General features: G+C 41.5%; 2 protein-coding genes across 3 annotated transcripts in view; one reads left to right on the top strand and one right to left on the bottom strand.

Annotated features, from left to right (window-relative positions):
* Positions 1 to 1,235, bottom strand: part of HPS5 (HPS5 biogenesis of lysosomal organelles complex 2 subunit 2) — a 47,122-nt gene extending 45,887 nt beyond the window's left edge. For both annotated transcript variants that reach the window (XM_045291051.1, XM_045291050.1), the window contains exon 1: positions 938 to 1,235. The gene's annotated coding sequence lies outside the window, so the exon portion shown is untranslated. The remainder of the gene's footprint in view (positions 1 to 937) is intronic.
* GTF2H1 (general transcription factor IIH subunit 1) overlaps positions 1,196 to 15,648 on the top strand; it is a 35,120-nt gene continuing 20,667 nt past the window's right edge. The window contains exons 1-6 of the mRNA XM_004711584.2: positions 1,196 to 1,483; positions 6,505 to 6,663; positions 11,385 to 11,577; positions 13,128 to 13,293; positions 13,800 to 13,893; positions 15,374 to 15,523. Coding sequence (XP_004711641.1) covers positions 6,510 to 6,663; positions 11,385 to 11,577; positions 13,128 to 13,293; positions 13,800 to 13,893; positions 15,374 to 15,523 — 757 coding nt within the window. The 5' untranslated portion in view covers positions 1,196 to 1,483; positions 6,505 to 6,509. The remainder of the gene's footprint in view (positions 1,484 to 6,504; positions 6,664 to 11,384; positions 11,578 to 13,127; positions 13,294 to 13,799; positions 13,894 to 15,373; positions 15,524 to 15,648) is intronic.

The raw sequence follows: 15,648 nt of genomic DNA, 5'->3' as shown, positions 1-15,648 counted from the left end.
GTTCTCCTGAGGGCAGGCTAGTGGGTTTGAACAGTTGACCTTGGAACTCGAGGTACAAATGAGTAATTCACTACACCACCATTGCTTACCAAAGTGAAAGAAACCATTTTTGGGGAGGTTAGTTTGCCCAAGTTCAGAGTCTAAATTCGATTCTCATTTATGTCTCCTGAGTTTAGATCTAATGATTTTTTCCACTCCCCCACCTAATTTAATGGTAATTTAAAGTGGCATGGCTAAGAAAACTTTTTTCTCATTGCATAGTACAGATTACCAATGCCCCCACAGTGTATGCCGCTCATAGATCAAAAGTAGATCACTGCACTCTCTTCCACACAGGTCCTTAGAAAAGCAAAGGGTAGAGAGGACGCAAAAATACAGGAACTGATGCGCAGAGATTTCTCCTTTTCTTGTTTTTCTTTTTGAGACTCAAGACGAATGTCATTGCATTCATTTTGTTAACTTTTAATAAATTATTTCATTGGGGGCTCTTAGAGCTCTTATAACAATCCATACATCAATTCTATCAAGCACACTTGTTACCATCAGTATTTCCAAAAACATTTTCTCCCTTTTTCTATTACCGGGCATCTTTCCACTGGAAAAGTCATGACAACTCTCCTCTCGGACAAAAACTTCGACTCATTTCACTAAGACATCCATTCCAATTTCACAGAATGCTTATTACAGGAGTTCGCGCCCCCAAGTAATTCCTGGTCTAGCAGAACTAATAGTACCTCTTCAACAATAATAACTTTACTACTATATTCCTCACGAGGAAAGGGCCCGGGTCAGGCTCACAGACCAGCAGTCTCGAGACCCCAGGTCCACTCCACCACCTCTAGACTTATCCCAGCGGACACTCCACTCAACGTCGGCGCCAACTCACCCCACACCTCAGCTTCCATCTCGCCCGCCAACCCGCCCCTCCCTGTCTTACGTCATCCACGAGCGCCGGGGACGCGGGGACAACGCGGTTAACGGCACTTCCTCGTCACGTGACAGTCACGCCCCCCTCATTGCGCGTGGTCCCTCCCCCACAGGCCGCCGTCGCAATTCCGCTCTCTACGGCCTGCGGACAGCGGTCCGCGGACGCCAGAAAATGCAGCGCCGACCGGGACTGGAGGAGCGCTGGGCCAAAGGGCTGGGTCGGCCAGGATCCCGAGACCCTTCGCCGCTCGAGGCCGGTGAGGGGAAACGCAGTCGGCGGGAAGCGGCGGGATCGGGAGGAAGCTGGCGGAAGGTGTCATGGCGGCCGCGCTCTCGCGTCACGTGCCCCACAAGCCCGCCTTCGCACTTCCGGTCACGTGCCCCTGGAGTTCTCGCAGCCAGCGATGGAGGCGAGACCCCCTAGTAACAGAGGCGCGGCTGGCGGCGACGGCTGCTGGGCTTCAGCCTCTTGCGGGCGGCGGCTCTAAGCGCGGTGGAACGCGACTCGACCCGGCCCAAGGACTGACTCTCGATCCAGAGCCGTAGCTCCGACCTGGTAAGTTTATACCCCAGCATGAGGGTGGGCGGGCGGCGGAGAATCTGACAGGCCCAGGGGCTCCGCAGCACCGCACGGACCCCAGCAGTTCCCAGCGCCGCTGTCGCTATCGCCACAGCTCCCGGGACTGTGTCCCGGCTGCCCGTTCTTATCCCCAAACGGTAAAGGGACCCCTAATGGCCTTGCCCATGTGAATCGTGTTCATCTGTTAGGGGCAAGGATTCGAAGGCTTAGCCGAAGCCCGATCAACCTTGGGTCCTGAGAATCAGACGTGAAGGCCTCTCCCGGCCAGAGAAGCCCTTCCCGCTAGGGCATGTGCTATGGGATCTTTCGGTTTCCGTTGGAGAGGAACACCTTCCTGTCTACACACCGTTTGCTCCACCTGTCAGTCCTACCGCTTTTTAAACCTTAGCACTCTTCAGACGTGTGCCAGTCCAGTCCGTCCCCCTCCCCCCCTCCCAATTTGGTCACTTCCCAGTTTGATCGTCAATGAAAAATCTCCACATGGAAACTTAGTTGATGTATATTCTCTCGGTGTTCTCAGAGGTAGAATTGATACTCTCTTAAATGCCCATTGTAAAAAGAGGAATATAAATACTTATCTTTTGTCCAGTAGGAGACCTAATTTTCAAACATGCAGAAGCTGTGTGATTTGAAGTAAGGCTTCACAGTTAGCGTTGGTTCCACACAAGCCAATATTCTCATTACCCAGGCTTTTGAGTTTCAAACATTTTAAAGAAGTGGAACCATTTCCCCGATGAAGCCTTATCTGGAATCCCAATGGGTTACGTTGTCCGTGTTGGTGGAACTGCGTTTGCGTTGGGGAGTGGGGACAGTAGCATGACTGTCCTACTCAGCCTCCTTCTATCCTAAATTCATCTTGTTGGAATACAGTTTGAAAACTGCTGGTCTGCACTTTGGTAATTAAGCCAAAATTGCCAGCCCTTAAAATGGATTTTGAAAAGCCAAAGAGCAATTAAAAGGAGAGTTACCAACAGACTAGACAGTAACCTTTAGTAGCAGACTTATAGCTTACAGAAGACTAGATTCTGGTTAGAGGTATGTGCCTATTTAAAACAAAACCAAAAACCCCAATGCCATCCCATCAATTCTGACTCACTAACCCTGTAAGACAGAGTAGAACTGACCCATTGGATTTCCTGGGCCATCATCTTTACAGAAGCAGACTGCCACAGCTCTTCCTTAAAGGACAAATGGGTAGAATGGAACCATTAATAAACCTGGTTTGTTTCCTTCACTCAGCTGACCCTTAGCAGTGCAGCAGCTGACATTTAAGTCTCCTAGATGATATGAGATACAATTACAATAGAAATGGTTGTTTGTTTTTAATGTAAGCAGGTAGGGAGCATGCACTGTAGAACTACTAGAATGATTAGTGCAGCCCTCAAGGTCTGTGCCTTGTATCTGGTATGTGGTTCCACCCTAAAGCCAATTTCTCTGTCCCGTTTTTTCCTACCATCAAGATATTGTCTCGTATATCCTGAGTTTTCCCACCATTTCTGGACTCTGTTGATTTTATGTGGGGATAGGGAATGTCTTTTTACACTTCCTGCTCTCTCACTTCCTGCTTTCAGTGCCCTTCCCAAGTCAAAATCTCAATGTGCCCTCAGTGTGGTAGTGCAGGCCTGATAGGCCCTCCTTTCTCCACTTTGGTTACCAGCTAACTGCTCATCTCTTGCTATTATAACATACTATTAACACACAGTATTTATTAGTAGTTATAGGCACATACCTCCTTTACCTTGCGTTTTCCTCCTCCTGCCTCTCCCTGCACCGCTGTAAAGTGAAAAGGTACATGATCCTAAAATTGCCACATCACCCTTAGTTGTTTGTGTAACTGGCCTTTAAACAGTACATTGTGACCATTCTTTACATATTTCTCAGCTCTTACTCCTGCTAGTGCTGTACTAACAAAGGTTAAAACATTTTTGGATTGCCAGTGACTAGCAGAATTCGGAATTTCCTTTTGCGTTCTACCAGAGGGAATAACTCTCATTCCAGTAATATACCTCTCTGTGTAAGGTTTAAGAAACTTGTGGTACATTTGCCTCATATCCCATTTATTTCTACACACTTGAAAGAGGAATGCAGATAATGGAAATGCAGAGATGCAGTGACACAGATTTCTGCTCAACAGTTTCAAATTCTGTTTCCCTGTAAAGGCAGGAGCCAATTATTGGTATATGTGGAAAACGGTATACTGCTAGGTGAATTCAGATCTATCACGCTTTCTGGAATTTTGCAGAGGAGATAGGAGCAAAGATCTTTCGTGTGTCTCGACCTTGTCTCACCCCGAGTAACAGCAATGATCTTAAATTAACGGATATGTTTTTGGACCCTTCATATGGGCCAGACACAGCTGAGTGCTTTATTATCAGTGAGCGGCCCTCACCCTCCCTCACGAAGCTTAAGGGTTTGTATAGGCAGTCCGTGGCATACAAATGAGTTATATTCCCAAGTTTGTCGAATTTGTAGGTAGCTAGAGTCTGTGTGAACAATTTTATTTACTACCTTATTTTAGTCCTAGAAAAGGCTCAAAGAATTTTCAGTGATTTAAAAGCTTCCTGTCCAGAAGGTAATTGTGAGGAAGAATTTGTTGGTAGTAGAGGTTGGCTCATTCATTTCAAAATGAGGGGGAAATTACATAACTTTAAAGGAGAGTAAAAGTTATCTTAGAAATGAGCCCTTTGGGTGAAATGAGCTGCTAACCACAATGTTAGCAGTTTGAACACCTGCCCTTGTGAGGAGAAAGATGAAGCTTCCTACTCCCAGAAAGAGTTCCCGTCTCAAACCCACAGGGGCTGATGTACCCTGTACTAGGGTACTATGAGTCAGAGTGGACTTGATGGCAGTCAGAAGCATTGTCCATTCATAACACAGAAAACTAGACTTTCTGGGGAGACAAACACTGGAGAGAATTGCATAAATGAATAATAGCTACGATAAATTACCTAGTACATTTGGAGCTTATAGTGAAATGAAAAAAATGAATAAACGTCAGTTGATGGGAAGGGGAAAGCGTATTCTCTGTGTGCAGATGAATTGGTTAACGGCAGGTATTTAATGCTATTACTGGAAGATCTTGCTATTTAAAGAAGTCTCTTGACAGACTAATTCATAAAGTAGAAAATCCTTTAGGTTTTCACCTAAGCTGGTTTATTTAAATGTACATATACCCGTCTTTTCTTAATTCTGTGTCTCATAAGAGTTCTGTTAGCTCCCAAGCAGTGGTTACTGAACTCTCACCCTCAAACAATCTGCCCTGGGAATTGAGCAGAAGGATTTACCAAGCAAATTAACTGTGAAACAACTAGTAATACATGGTGTTGGATAACTTCCAATTATTTGTTTTGTTAATGTTTGCTAAAATGGATTTTAATATGAATGGTTTTACATGTTATATATGGCAAGGAAGGTGGTGCGTTTTTTCCCCAATATCGATTTAAAGTAGGTGATTCTAATAACAATTGGTTCTATAGTCTTAACTTGTCCTCCAACTTCTGCTGTCTTCTTTTCTTCCTTGCCTTCCAAATTCAGAAAGGATGAAAAACACCCTCCCCCAATCACCCCCACCCCAGCCCAGCCCACTCTTTAAAAGCGTAGTTGGAAACCTGCTCTCTCAGCTGGACTTACTGCTGCTCTTCCAACTATGACATACTTCATCACGGATCCTCAACAAATCACCCCCTGTCTTGCTTACATTGTAATTCATGTTTCCTAAAATATATGTGAGTCAAGCTTTCCAGATGGCTTTTTAAAAGTAGCTATTTATTATAATAATTTTGTGATAATAAAGTATTTGATGGTTACTTACCATTTTATAAATTAAACTTTTAAAAATAAGTGATACATACCATACATAGTATAAAAATTTAACATAACAAGTGAAAATAGGAAATACCATTTTAATTTTTACCCACAATGACCCTAAACTTTCCCTTGTTACCTTAAAAACAGTTTGATAGGGAATAATCCCTTTGGAAGACCTTTTTAATAACTACTTTTCTCATTGTAAAATAAATGTAAGACAACTAAGAAAACATTGAAATCATTTGCGGTCTAATGACCCATTGTTGTTAGGTGTCATCTAATTGGTTTTGACACAGCAACCTTAAGTACAAGAGAATGAAATGCTGCCAGTACTGCATCCTCCTGGAAATCTGTCTGATGTTAGAGCCCTCTGTTAAGCGCTGTGTCAGTCTGTCTCATTGAGGGACTTACTCTTTTTAGCTCACAGGCCTTCTCTCTCAAGTGTCTCCCAAGGATTGACCCCTCCTGACAACTTGCCCAAAGCACATGAGACAAAGGTGTGTCCCACTGTGAGAGATTTTCTGAGAGAGTTTGTTTTCTTCATGGAAGTCCTTTATGTCACTGTCTCTGGTCTTCCTGATTCCTTGTCCAGGTTTCAGATGCGTGTAAGGTAATTAAAAATACTTGAGGCGAGCTCCCGTTAGTCACCCAGGTGACTTCCTTGCTTTTTAACACTGTGAAGAGATTTTTGCAGTACGAGTTGCAGACTACTGATTGCTGCTTCCATGAGTGTTCATTGTGGGATCCACATAAAATGAAATACTTGACAACTTCAGTGTTTTTTCCCTTATATTTATTAATCCATTTGTGAGAATTTTTATTTTCTTTATATTGAGGTGTAACTCATACTAAAGACTGTTAACTTTGCGCTCCATCAGTAAGTGTAAGTATTAAATAAATTTACATATATGATGGAAGTAAAGTGAAGTTTGGTTTTAAAGGAATAATGCCGTATAAGTTTTGCCTTCAACTTTGAGCAAAGAGACTGCCCCCCTCCTTTTGGTAATTGCCTATTGTTTGGATTTTAAATTTCGAAGGGCCATCCCAACAGTGACTTCTTTCCATAGTATTGATGATACTCTGTATTACCTTTATGTCTTTCTTTATGAACTTGACTAGCTTAATTGACAGCAGATTTCAAGGAAGTGGGTTTTTTCCTCATTTTCCTCCCCTCTGTTGGTACCTTCTAGACGTCATGGCAACTTCATCTGAAGAAGTTTTACTGATTGTAAAGAAAGTGCGCCAAAAGAAGCAAGATGGAGCGCTATACCTCATGGCAGAAAGAATTGCTTGGGCACCTGAAGGCAAAGATAGGTTTACAATCAGCCATATGTATGCAGATATAAAATGTAAGTCAGCTATGTATGAATATCTAATGTAGATCATATTTGCTGTTAATTGCATAAGATTGAATAAGTGGTTTTTAAAATTATGCCAACAAAAATTAAACCGAATAGAAATAATTACAAAATGGAAATGCAGCATGTACACTGTTCTTTTTACTTTTCAAATAATAGTGTTACAGTTTTATATATATGTATTGCATATAGATTACATATGCCTTATTTTATGAATTGCATAACACTCCACAGAATGGATGTACATTCTTAATATTTAAATAGTCAACTGTTGAAGAACATTTAGGAAATTTCCAGGTTTTTTTGCTGCAAATAGTGGTGCAGTTTAGATCTGTACACTTAATACCTTTCTGAACTTGTGTAGACTTCTGAACTTGTGTACATCCCTTCAACACACTGGTTCAAGTGGCTCATGCATTTAAAATGTCAACGAATACCAAATTGCCCTATTTTAAAAATGTACCATTTAAATAACTTTTCTGATTAATCTCTGATTATATGACTATCATTTGTTGAAATATATTGAATCTAAATAGAACATATGTAATTTAGTTCTAATTTTTTTTCTAATGTGAAGGTTAGGATCAAAATCCTCTTTTCAAATTTGCAAGGTGAACTTTGAACTGATTACCCTGAGGACATGATACTGTATGACCCATGTGTTAGTCCGGGTTGACTAGAGAAACAAATCCAGAGACAATCATGTGTATAAGAAAGCTGTATATAACTGAGCAATCTTATATTAAGAAAACATCCCAGCCTAGTCCATATCAAGTGCATAAGTTTGATATTAGCCCCTAAGTCAGATATCAGCCCATATGTCCGACACTAGTCCATAAATTCTTCTACAGACACTTGCAGCACATACAATGATGGGATGTAGACTGCAGGAAGATCACAGGCCAGTGGGTGGAAAGTCTTGTGGGATCCAGTGGCAGTGGAAGCATCTCAGTGCTGGCATGGGTCTGCATGTGCCTCCTCCAGCTCCAGGGCTCTGGCTGCAATCAGCACAGCTCCATATGGCTTGGCAACAGGACTGTCCAGCAGACAGATTCTGTGTGTCCCACCTCCAGGGATGAAGACAGAATATCCCAGAATCCACAGGAGAAGTCTACTCCCACACAGAGGCTTCATTGACTATGACCTGAATGACAGGCTAGACCCCACCCCTTCACTCGAGTTGACAGTACATTATGAAACTGCCAGAGCCCAATAATAATCAGGTTTAGAAATACCCGGTGAATACTAAGATTTAGAACCTTTACTGTGAAATTCCTCTTAAAGGACTTTATGCATTTCACCCCACTCCCCCTTGGATAGAGGACGTTGAGGATAGACCAATCAATAAAGCACTTGACAAATTGGGTTATCTTAACCAACCATTACTATAGATTCATTTCTTACCCTACAAAGAAACTTTGCTCCTAAATCAAATACTGTTTAGGTTTCAAACAACATGACACCTCCAAAAGCAGACCGTCCTCAACTTATCAAGTGCGCAGTTCAGTTTACAAATGTCTCATAGGTATGACCAGCTGCCCTAGTCCGGGGATGTGCTGGAAATGACCAAGATGAGCTCTCCGTTGCCCCGTGCTAAAATCAGGTTAGCCACAAAAAAATAAAGCTTAAAATTCACCATAGTTTTTTTGTTTGTTTGATAAATCATTTTATTTGGGGCTCTTACAGCACATAACAATCCATACATCAATTATATCAAGTACATTTATACATATACTCTCATCAATTTCAAAATACTTTCTTTCTGTTTAAGCCCTTGGTATCAGCTCCTCTTTTTTTCCCCTCCTCCCACCCTCATGGACCACTGATAAATTATTATTTTCATATCTTACACCACCTGCTGTCAACAGGGGTGGGGGTTGGGGGGTTATACATCATTGTAGTCTAGTAAGTTCCCATTCCTCCTCCTCTCCCACCCACCCCATCACCCTACCCTCATGGTATCACCACTCCCACTGCTGTTCCTGAGGGGTTTATCTGTCCTGGATTCTGTGTGTCCAGAGCCCATATCTGTACCGGTGTACATGCTCCGGTCTAGCTGGATTTGTAAGGTAGAACTGGGTCATGATAAAATGGGGGAGGAAGCATTAAAGAGCTAGAGGAATATTGTGTGTTCCATTGGTGCTGTGCTGCACCCTGGTTATCTCGTTCTTTCCTTGTGACCCTTCTGTGACGGAATGTCCAATTTTGTGCAGATCAACTTTGAGTCTCCACTCCTAACCCCCATAATTTGTATTGATATATTTGTTTGTTTGGGGTCTTCTGATGCCTGGTACCTTATCCTGTCAACACCTTGTAATCATACAGGCTGGTGTGCTTCTTCCATTTGAGCTTTGCTGCTTCCCTGCTAGATTGCTGCTTGCTTAGTTTCAAGCCTTTAAGACCCCAGACTCTATATCTTTTAATAGCCAGGCACCATCAGCTTTCTTCACCACATTTGCTTATGCACCTGTTTTGTCTTCAGCGATTATGTTGGGAAGGTGAGCATAACAGAATGACAGGTTATTAGAACCTGTTCTTGCACTGAGGAAGTCCTTAAATAGAGGCCCAATGCCCATCTGCTACCTTACTGCTTAACATTTAAATATATTTACATAGACCTATATCCCTATTGGATTTTTTTGTTTGGGGTTTTTTTTTATCCCTATCATTTTATGTTAATGTATTTACATATATACATTCCTAAATTTATACCTCTGTAAATGTCTTTTGTCTCCTACTTCTTTCCTCTACTTTTTACTTTCCTCCTGTCCTGCTATCATGTTCAGCCTTCTTTAAACTCTCAGTACTTTCTCTTGGCTGCACTGCACTTGATCCAACCTCATTAAGCACTCTACGACCTCCTCGTCATCAATTTTAGATCTCTTATTGTTCCCTTGTCTCTGGGTTTGTTGGCTCCCTCCGCCCTTTCTCCCACCGCCTCCTCTCCCATGTCACCCCAGAGCTGATGGCCCCATTTTTGTCTCTTGCTTGGTTATTCTACCTATCCTATATGGATAGACATGAGAAAAAGAAATAAAAATGGAAAAAATTCACCCTAGTTCTCTACTGCCTACACTGATTGGTCTTTCATGCTGAAAATTGTGCCTTCAAGTCGGTTCCAACTCAGAGGATTGAAAGTCTGCATGCGCCTGTGCCATGCTCACAATTGTTGCTGCGTTTGAGCCCCTTGTTGCAGCCATTGTGTCCATCCATTTAATCAGTCTTCTCCTTTTCCCCGACTCTACCAATGATGCTGTCCTCTGGGGACTGGTCCCTTCTGGTAACATGTGCAGAATGCGTGAAACACAGTCCTCACTGATCAGGAGCATTCTAGCTGTACTCTTCCCAACAGTACCACCTTGAAAACTGTGTGTGGAACAAATGTATTACAAGTTCTTGATCATAGTCATAAGAACCAACATTGCAATACTGTAATCTCATAAATTAGGAACTGCCTGTATTTGCCTTTCTCCCCCTCCTTTTTTTGTCCTTTGTCTTAGCTCAAAAGATAGCCCTGTAACTTTATAATGCAGTTACACTGAATGTTCTTATCTCAGAAAATCTCAGTGGGTAGAGAACAGTATATCCAAATATGTCCATCTTCAGTTTTAATGTGTAAAAGAAAGCCTGTTTTCTGAAAGAAACCACTGAATGTTGACTAAAATAGAAATTGGCATTATTTCTTACCATGGCTGAAGTTAACTAGTCAGAAAGTTTCAGAAGGAGCCCCCTCAGGGACGACGTAAGATAGAGCAAAGATAAAACCAGTAACTAAGGAAAAGTACAGCAAAAGGTATGGTAGTCTGATATGGAAGAATGAAACAGTGGGGCATGCTAGCTTACTGTAAGTTATTTAAGATACTTCATCTCTTAACATGTGCCATAATTGCTGTATTGTGTGTGCTGTCTCTATATATGTGTCTATGCACCTTTGTTGCCTATGATATCACACCATTGAAATTTTAATAGTAAGTACCCAGGCCGTTGTTACATTATTCTGGATATCCCTGTAATGTCTTTAATAGCTGTAAAGTGTTTTGTTTTGAAATCAGTATCCAATCTAGATGAATATATGTAGTTATATCTTTTGTTTCCTTAAAACTATACAAGTGTGCCTGATTGTCTCCTCAAGGTTTTGCTTAATTTTGCTTAATTGTTTCTCTACATCTATAGTTCTTACAAAGATCCAAACACATGATGGTATTCCAGTTAAACCTAGGCAAGAATGCATCATCAGTGGTTATTTATCTCTTAATTCATCACCTCAAAAAGCATATGATGTCAGGTTATACCACCTTAAATGTGGCTGTTTGATCATTTAGTTAAAGGAGTCACCAACATTATAGTTCCCTTTTGTAATTAATGAAAACTCATTTTTATTCTTGGTGGTATTGGGAGCATTCTGTCCAGGATGTGTTCAAGGCTCCTAGTTGTGTTATAGAAAGCTTTAAAAAGATCTACCCCCATTGAATGGAAGCAAAAACCCATTAGTACCCAGAGGTAGCAGCAGGATGTTTGCAGTGACTTTGTTTAGCCTTGCTTTAATTATATGGGATTCTGACCCATTTATTTCTACAAATACTTCAAAATTGGAACAAGTCAGCTAAAGCCCAGAGGAAAACTAAATCTTACTGAGAGGATAGGTAACCGATTCCATTATCTAATTCCTGATCTAATTCGTGTGCTGATCTAATTCGTGTGCTGCTTTTTAGGCCAGAAAATCAGTCCAGAAGGAAAAGCTAAAATTCAGCTTCAGCTGGTCCTGCATGCAGGGGACACAACAAACTTCCATTTCTCCAGTGAAAGCACTGCAGTGAAGGAACGAGATGCTGTCAAAGACCTTCTCCAGCAGTTGCTTCCCAAATTCAAGAGGAAAGCAAATAAGGAACTCGAAGAGAAAAACAGGTAACAGGGACTGAAATGTCTTTTACAGAGATACTAGGCCTTATATATAATAGGAGCCCTGGTGGCATGTTGGTTATGTGTTGGGTTATGATACACAAGATCAGCAGTTTAAAAACACCATCCGATCATCAGAGAAAGATGAGGCTTTCTACTCCCATGAAGAAGTTACAGTCTAGAACAGTGGTTCTTAACCTTCCTAAGGCCACGACCCTTTAATACAGGTCCTTGTGTTGTGGTGACGCCCCCAACCATAAAATTATTTTCGTTGGCTACTTCAGAACTAATTTTGCTACTGTTAGGAATCAGGTGGCCCCTGTGAAAGAATCTTTCAACTCCCAAAGGGGTTGTGACCCACAGGTTGAGAACCACTGGTTTTGAAGCTCACAGGGGCAGCTCTAGCCTGTCCTATAGGGCTGTAGGGTCTCTGTGAGTCAACATCAACTCAATAGCAGTGAAAAGAAGACGAGGCCGTATAGTACTAATAAATTGTTATTAGTTCACACACCCCGTGCTACTGTAGTATAATGTAGGAATATACTGAATTACTTCTCTTTGGGTTTAACTTTAGCATCTTATTAGCTGTGCAGCTATGGGCAAATTGTGTCATCACTTTGAGCCTCAGGTTCCTCCTAGTAGTAACCTACCACACAGCAACCTTGATAGCAACCTCATCAGTGTTTTGAAAATTAGAAGTGTATGTAAAATATTTGGCTCCAAGAGGGGAAGCATTTGTTTCTGTCCTTCAGTTTCATAATAGCTTCTCGGGGTGTTTCAGGTACAGTTTCTTTTAGTATGTAAGGGAACATGTGGGGTTGTTGTTATTTTATGTTACGTGTATGAGAATGCAAAAACTCAGAACATAACTGCCTTAGCACTAACATTTAATTCGATTCAGGACTGAGATTAGAACCTATGACTAGCAGTGCTGATGTCCTTTTAGCCCTTTGCCCTGTTGTCTGTCACTGAGAAGCTATTAAACTGCTAGAAGAGATTAAGCCATTAGAAGAAACCATTTGTTGCGTTTGAAGAAGCAGGTATTTGTGAGTAAGATACTTCAAAGAAATCATATTATGAAAAAGTGAGACACCATGTAAAATAATGAGATGAATTATTCCATTAATACTGTTCAAGCCATTGGTGCTTATAATTCCAAGTGCACATAACCATGAGAAGTCGGTTGCGGGACATCTCAGGAACACTGCCTCTAATTCTCATTCACCTTATGTGCAAAAGAGTACGCAACACAGTACTACAAAAGCACAGGAACCTTTGTGTCACTGAGCTGCAGAAATGAGTAAAACTAAATGTTCCTACTCAACGGGGTTAGCCTTTGTTCTTTAGACTGCTCCATTTACTTTCACTGTCTTGGTTTTACCCAAAAGGTCTCTGATTACTACGGAATGAACTACGGGGGATAAAAAGGAGCTGAGTTGGCTTTTGCTGTTCAACCACAAAATAAAACTGTGTTCAATCATTAGAATCTTTCCAACTACAGCTTGAGTATTGTTTCCTTCCAGAAGTTGAATATGTTCATTATATTCTCTCACCAGAATGCTACAAGAAGACCCTGTTCTGTTTCAGCTTTATAAAGACCTTGTTGTGAGTCAGGTGATCAGTGCTGAGGATTTCTGGGCCAATCGCTTAAATGTGAATACAGCAGACAGTTCTTCCACATCTAATCATAAGCAGGATGTTGGCATTTCTGCAGCATTTCTGGTATGTAACCCTTCTGGATTTCTGAGGAGGGGCATGTTGTGTGGAAAACTCTGATATACGTATGTAGATGTTAGCAATGCCCATTCTATAAGGTTCAACGTTTCCTTAAATCAATGGCAAATTCTGTATCCATTATAAAGTATTTTTTAGGTGTATGCAGTATATTTTAATATGAATTTTGTGTTTGGTAACTTTCTAAAACCACATAATGTCAATGTAATTTCTCAGTAACCAGGGTTGGTGGTAGTTTTGTTAACTACCGAAGTTTAAGGTTAAAACTCCACTGTCTGTACCTTGGACTACGCTGAGACCCATTTGACCATATTGGATTCTGATAAACTGATTGTACGGATCCCTAAAGCTGTGTGAACCAGGCCAATCATTGAGCCTTGTCTCTGTCAGAGTAAAGCTGAAGGATACACTGTCCCTGCATGTTACTCAGAAAGGATTGGGGAATATAGATATCTTCCCCTGGTGTCCTGAGTAATGTGTGGTCTTTATTTTAGGCTGATGTCCGGCCTCAAACAGATGGCTGTAATGGTCTGAGATACAATTTAACCACCGATATCATTGAGTCCATATTTAGGACCTATCCGGCAGGTAAGAGGAATCATTTCTTCCATGTAATTCAGATGTTTGTTTTTGATGAGTTCTATAGTATATCCATGGGAAAAACGAAAGGCTTTATATTTGTTTCTGGTTAAGTACAAGACTCTTTATAAAGTACCTTGACCTGATAAATGGCTGACACTGTATAAAGGATGTCCTGTTATCGGTTCACTGATGTCACTGCCAGTCTTTCCATGAGTGATTCCTAAACCGAAGCCCTCAGCATACCCGAGACAGAATGTGTCCAGAGGCATTCATAAAACTTGAGTCAGTGGGTAGCACTAATGTTTATCATCCTTCAGGCTACCTCCAGAGTGAACTATCTAACCCATAAATTGTTTCCTGTGCCAAAAACCACCCTAAAAGGATACATTTCTTGATCCCAGCCCTAGTGCTTTATGCGATGTGGCCAACCCTACTTCAGTCTTCTTTTCAACTCTGCAAAGTGTTCCTCCACTATATGCTGCTCCCTCGTCGCACGCCTGCATCTATAGTCATTAGGAAACCTCTGTCCCTAAAAGCTCAGCTCAAGCATCACTTCATTACCACCCCTGCAAAAGCCTGACTTCCTCACACAACTGGTGTTTGCCTGTTATCACTGTATTGTTGGTATTTCCATATTGCCCTGAGAATATCATAATTATACAGTGTCTAATGGGCCCTGAGGGCTCAGAAGGTAAGCAATGGACTGCTAACCCAAAGACTGGCCATTTGAATCAACCCAGCAACTCCACGGGGGAAAAGGCCTGGTGATGTGCTTCTACAAAGAGGACAGCTTCAGCGCCCTGTGGGGCTTTCTGCTGTGTCCTTTAGGATGACAACTAAGAATCGGCTTGGCACACAGCGTAATACATTATACTTGCCAGACACTGCTGAAAGAACTTTGTCTTATTAACTCATTTAATCTTCATAGTAATTCTGTGAGGTAGGTGTTATTGCTGCCCCTTTTTTATAAATGAGTAAATCAAGATGTAGAGAGAATTATTTCACACAGACAGTAAGTGACTGAGCTAGAACTTGGAACTCAAGAAACTGTGCTTTGAACCTGTGCCCAGGCTTTGAACAAGCCTCTAAAGAACTGCGTGCATCTACAGTCCAGAAAGTGTAACGGGCTTTTCATTTCCAGCACCTAACAACAGTGACCAGGAAAAGGACACAGGTGGAAATGAGTGAGCAAGCCAACTCGGCGAGTCTGACACCAGACATACATACTTCTTGACACATATGTACTTGGTGTGGTGGCTAACCTTACTAACTCTCCTGGTGCAGTCAGTTCATGATTTTTCAAGATTCGTTCCCTAATCTCTCAAATGGTGGTTCATCTTCATCATTAGATTAGAATATATGACAGGATTCATAACCCAGTTTTGCTACTTGTCTGTATTTTCATTGTCTAATTTGAGCTTTTGAAAAATGAAAACTCCATAAATGGCTGATTTTTTTGGTTTGGTGATGTTTTTTATTCCCCTAGTAAAAATGAAATATGCAGAAAATGTCCCCCACAACATGACAGAAAAGGAATTCTGGACACGTTTCTTCCAGTCCCATTATTTTCACCGGGATCGACTGAATTCAGGGTCAAAAGACCTATTTGCAGAATGTGCCAAAATAGATGAAAAAGGTAATTTTTTTTCTCCCTGAGACACTTGCACTATGGTCTCTCATCATTTGAGCCACTGGTTGGTTGGTTTTCTTTTTAATTTCTGGCAAAGTTAAGGCTTGGATCAACTTTTTTTGTTGTTGATT

Source organism: Echinops telfairi, unplaced genomic scaffold, assembly GCF_000313985.2.
Source record: "Echinops telfairi isolate 266 unplaced genomic scaffold, ASM31398v2 ScPeMD7_60;HRSCAF=208, whole genome shotgun sequence".
NCBI classification, from domain to species: Eukaryota; Metazoa; Chordata; class Mammalia; order Afrosoricida; family Tenrecidae; genus Echinops; species Echinops telfairi.
Note: the sequence above shows the minus strand (reverse complement) of the source record. Positions and strands in the feature narration are given on the sequence as shown.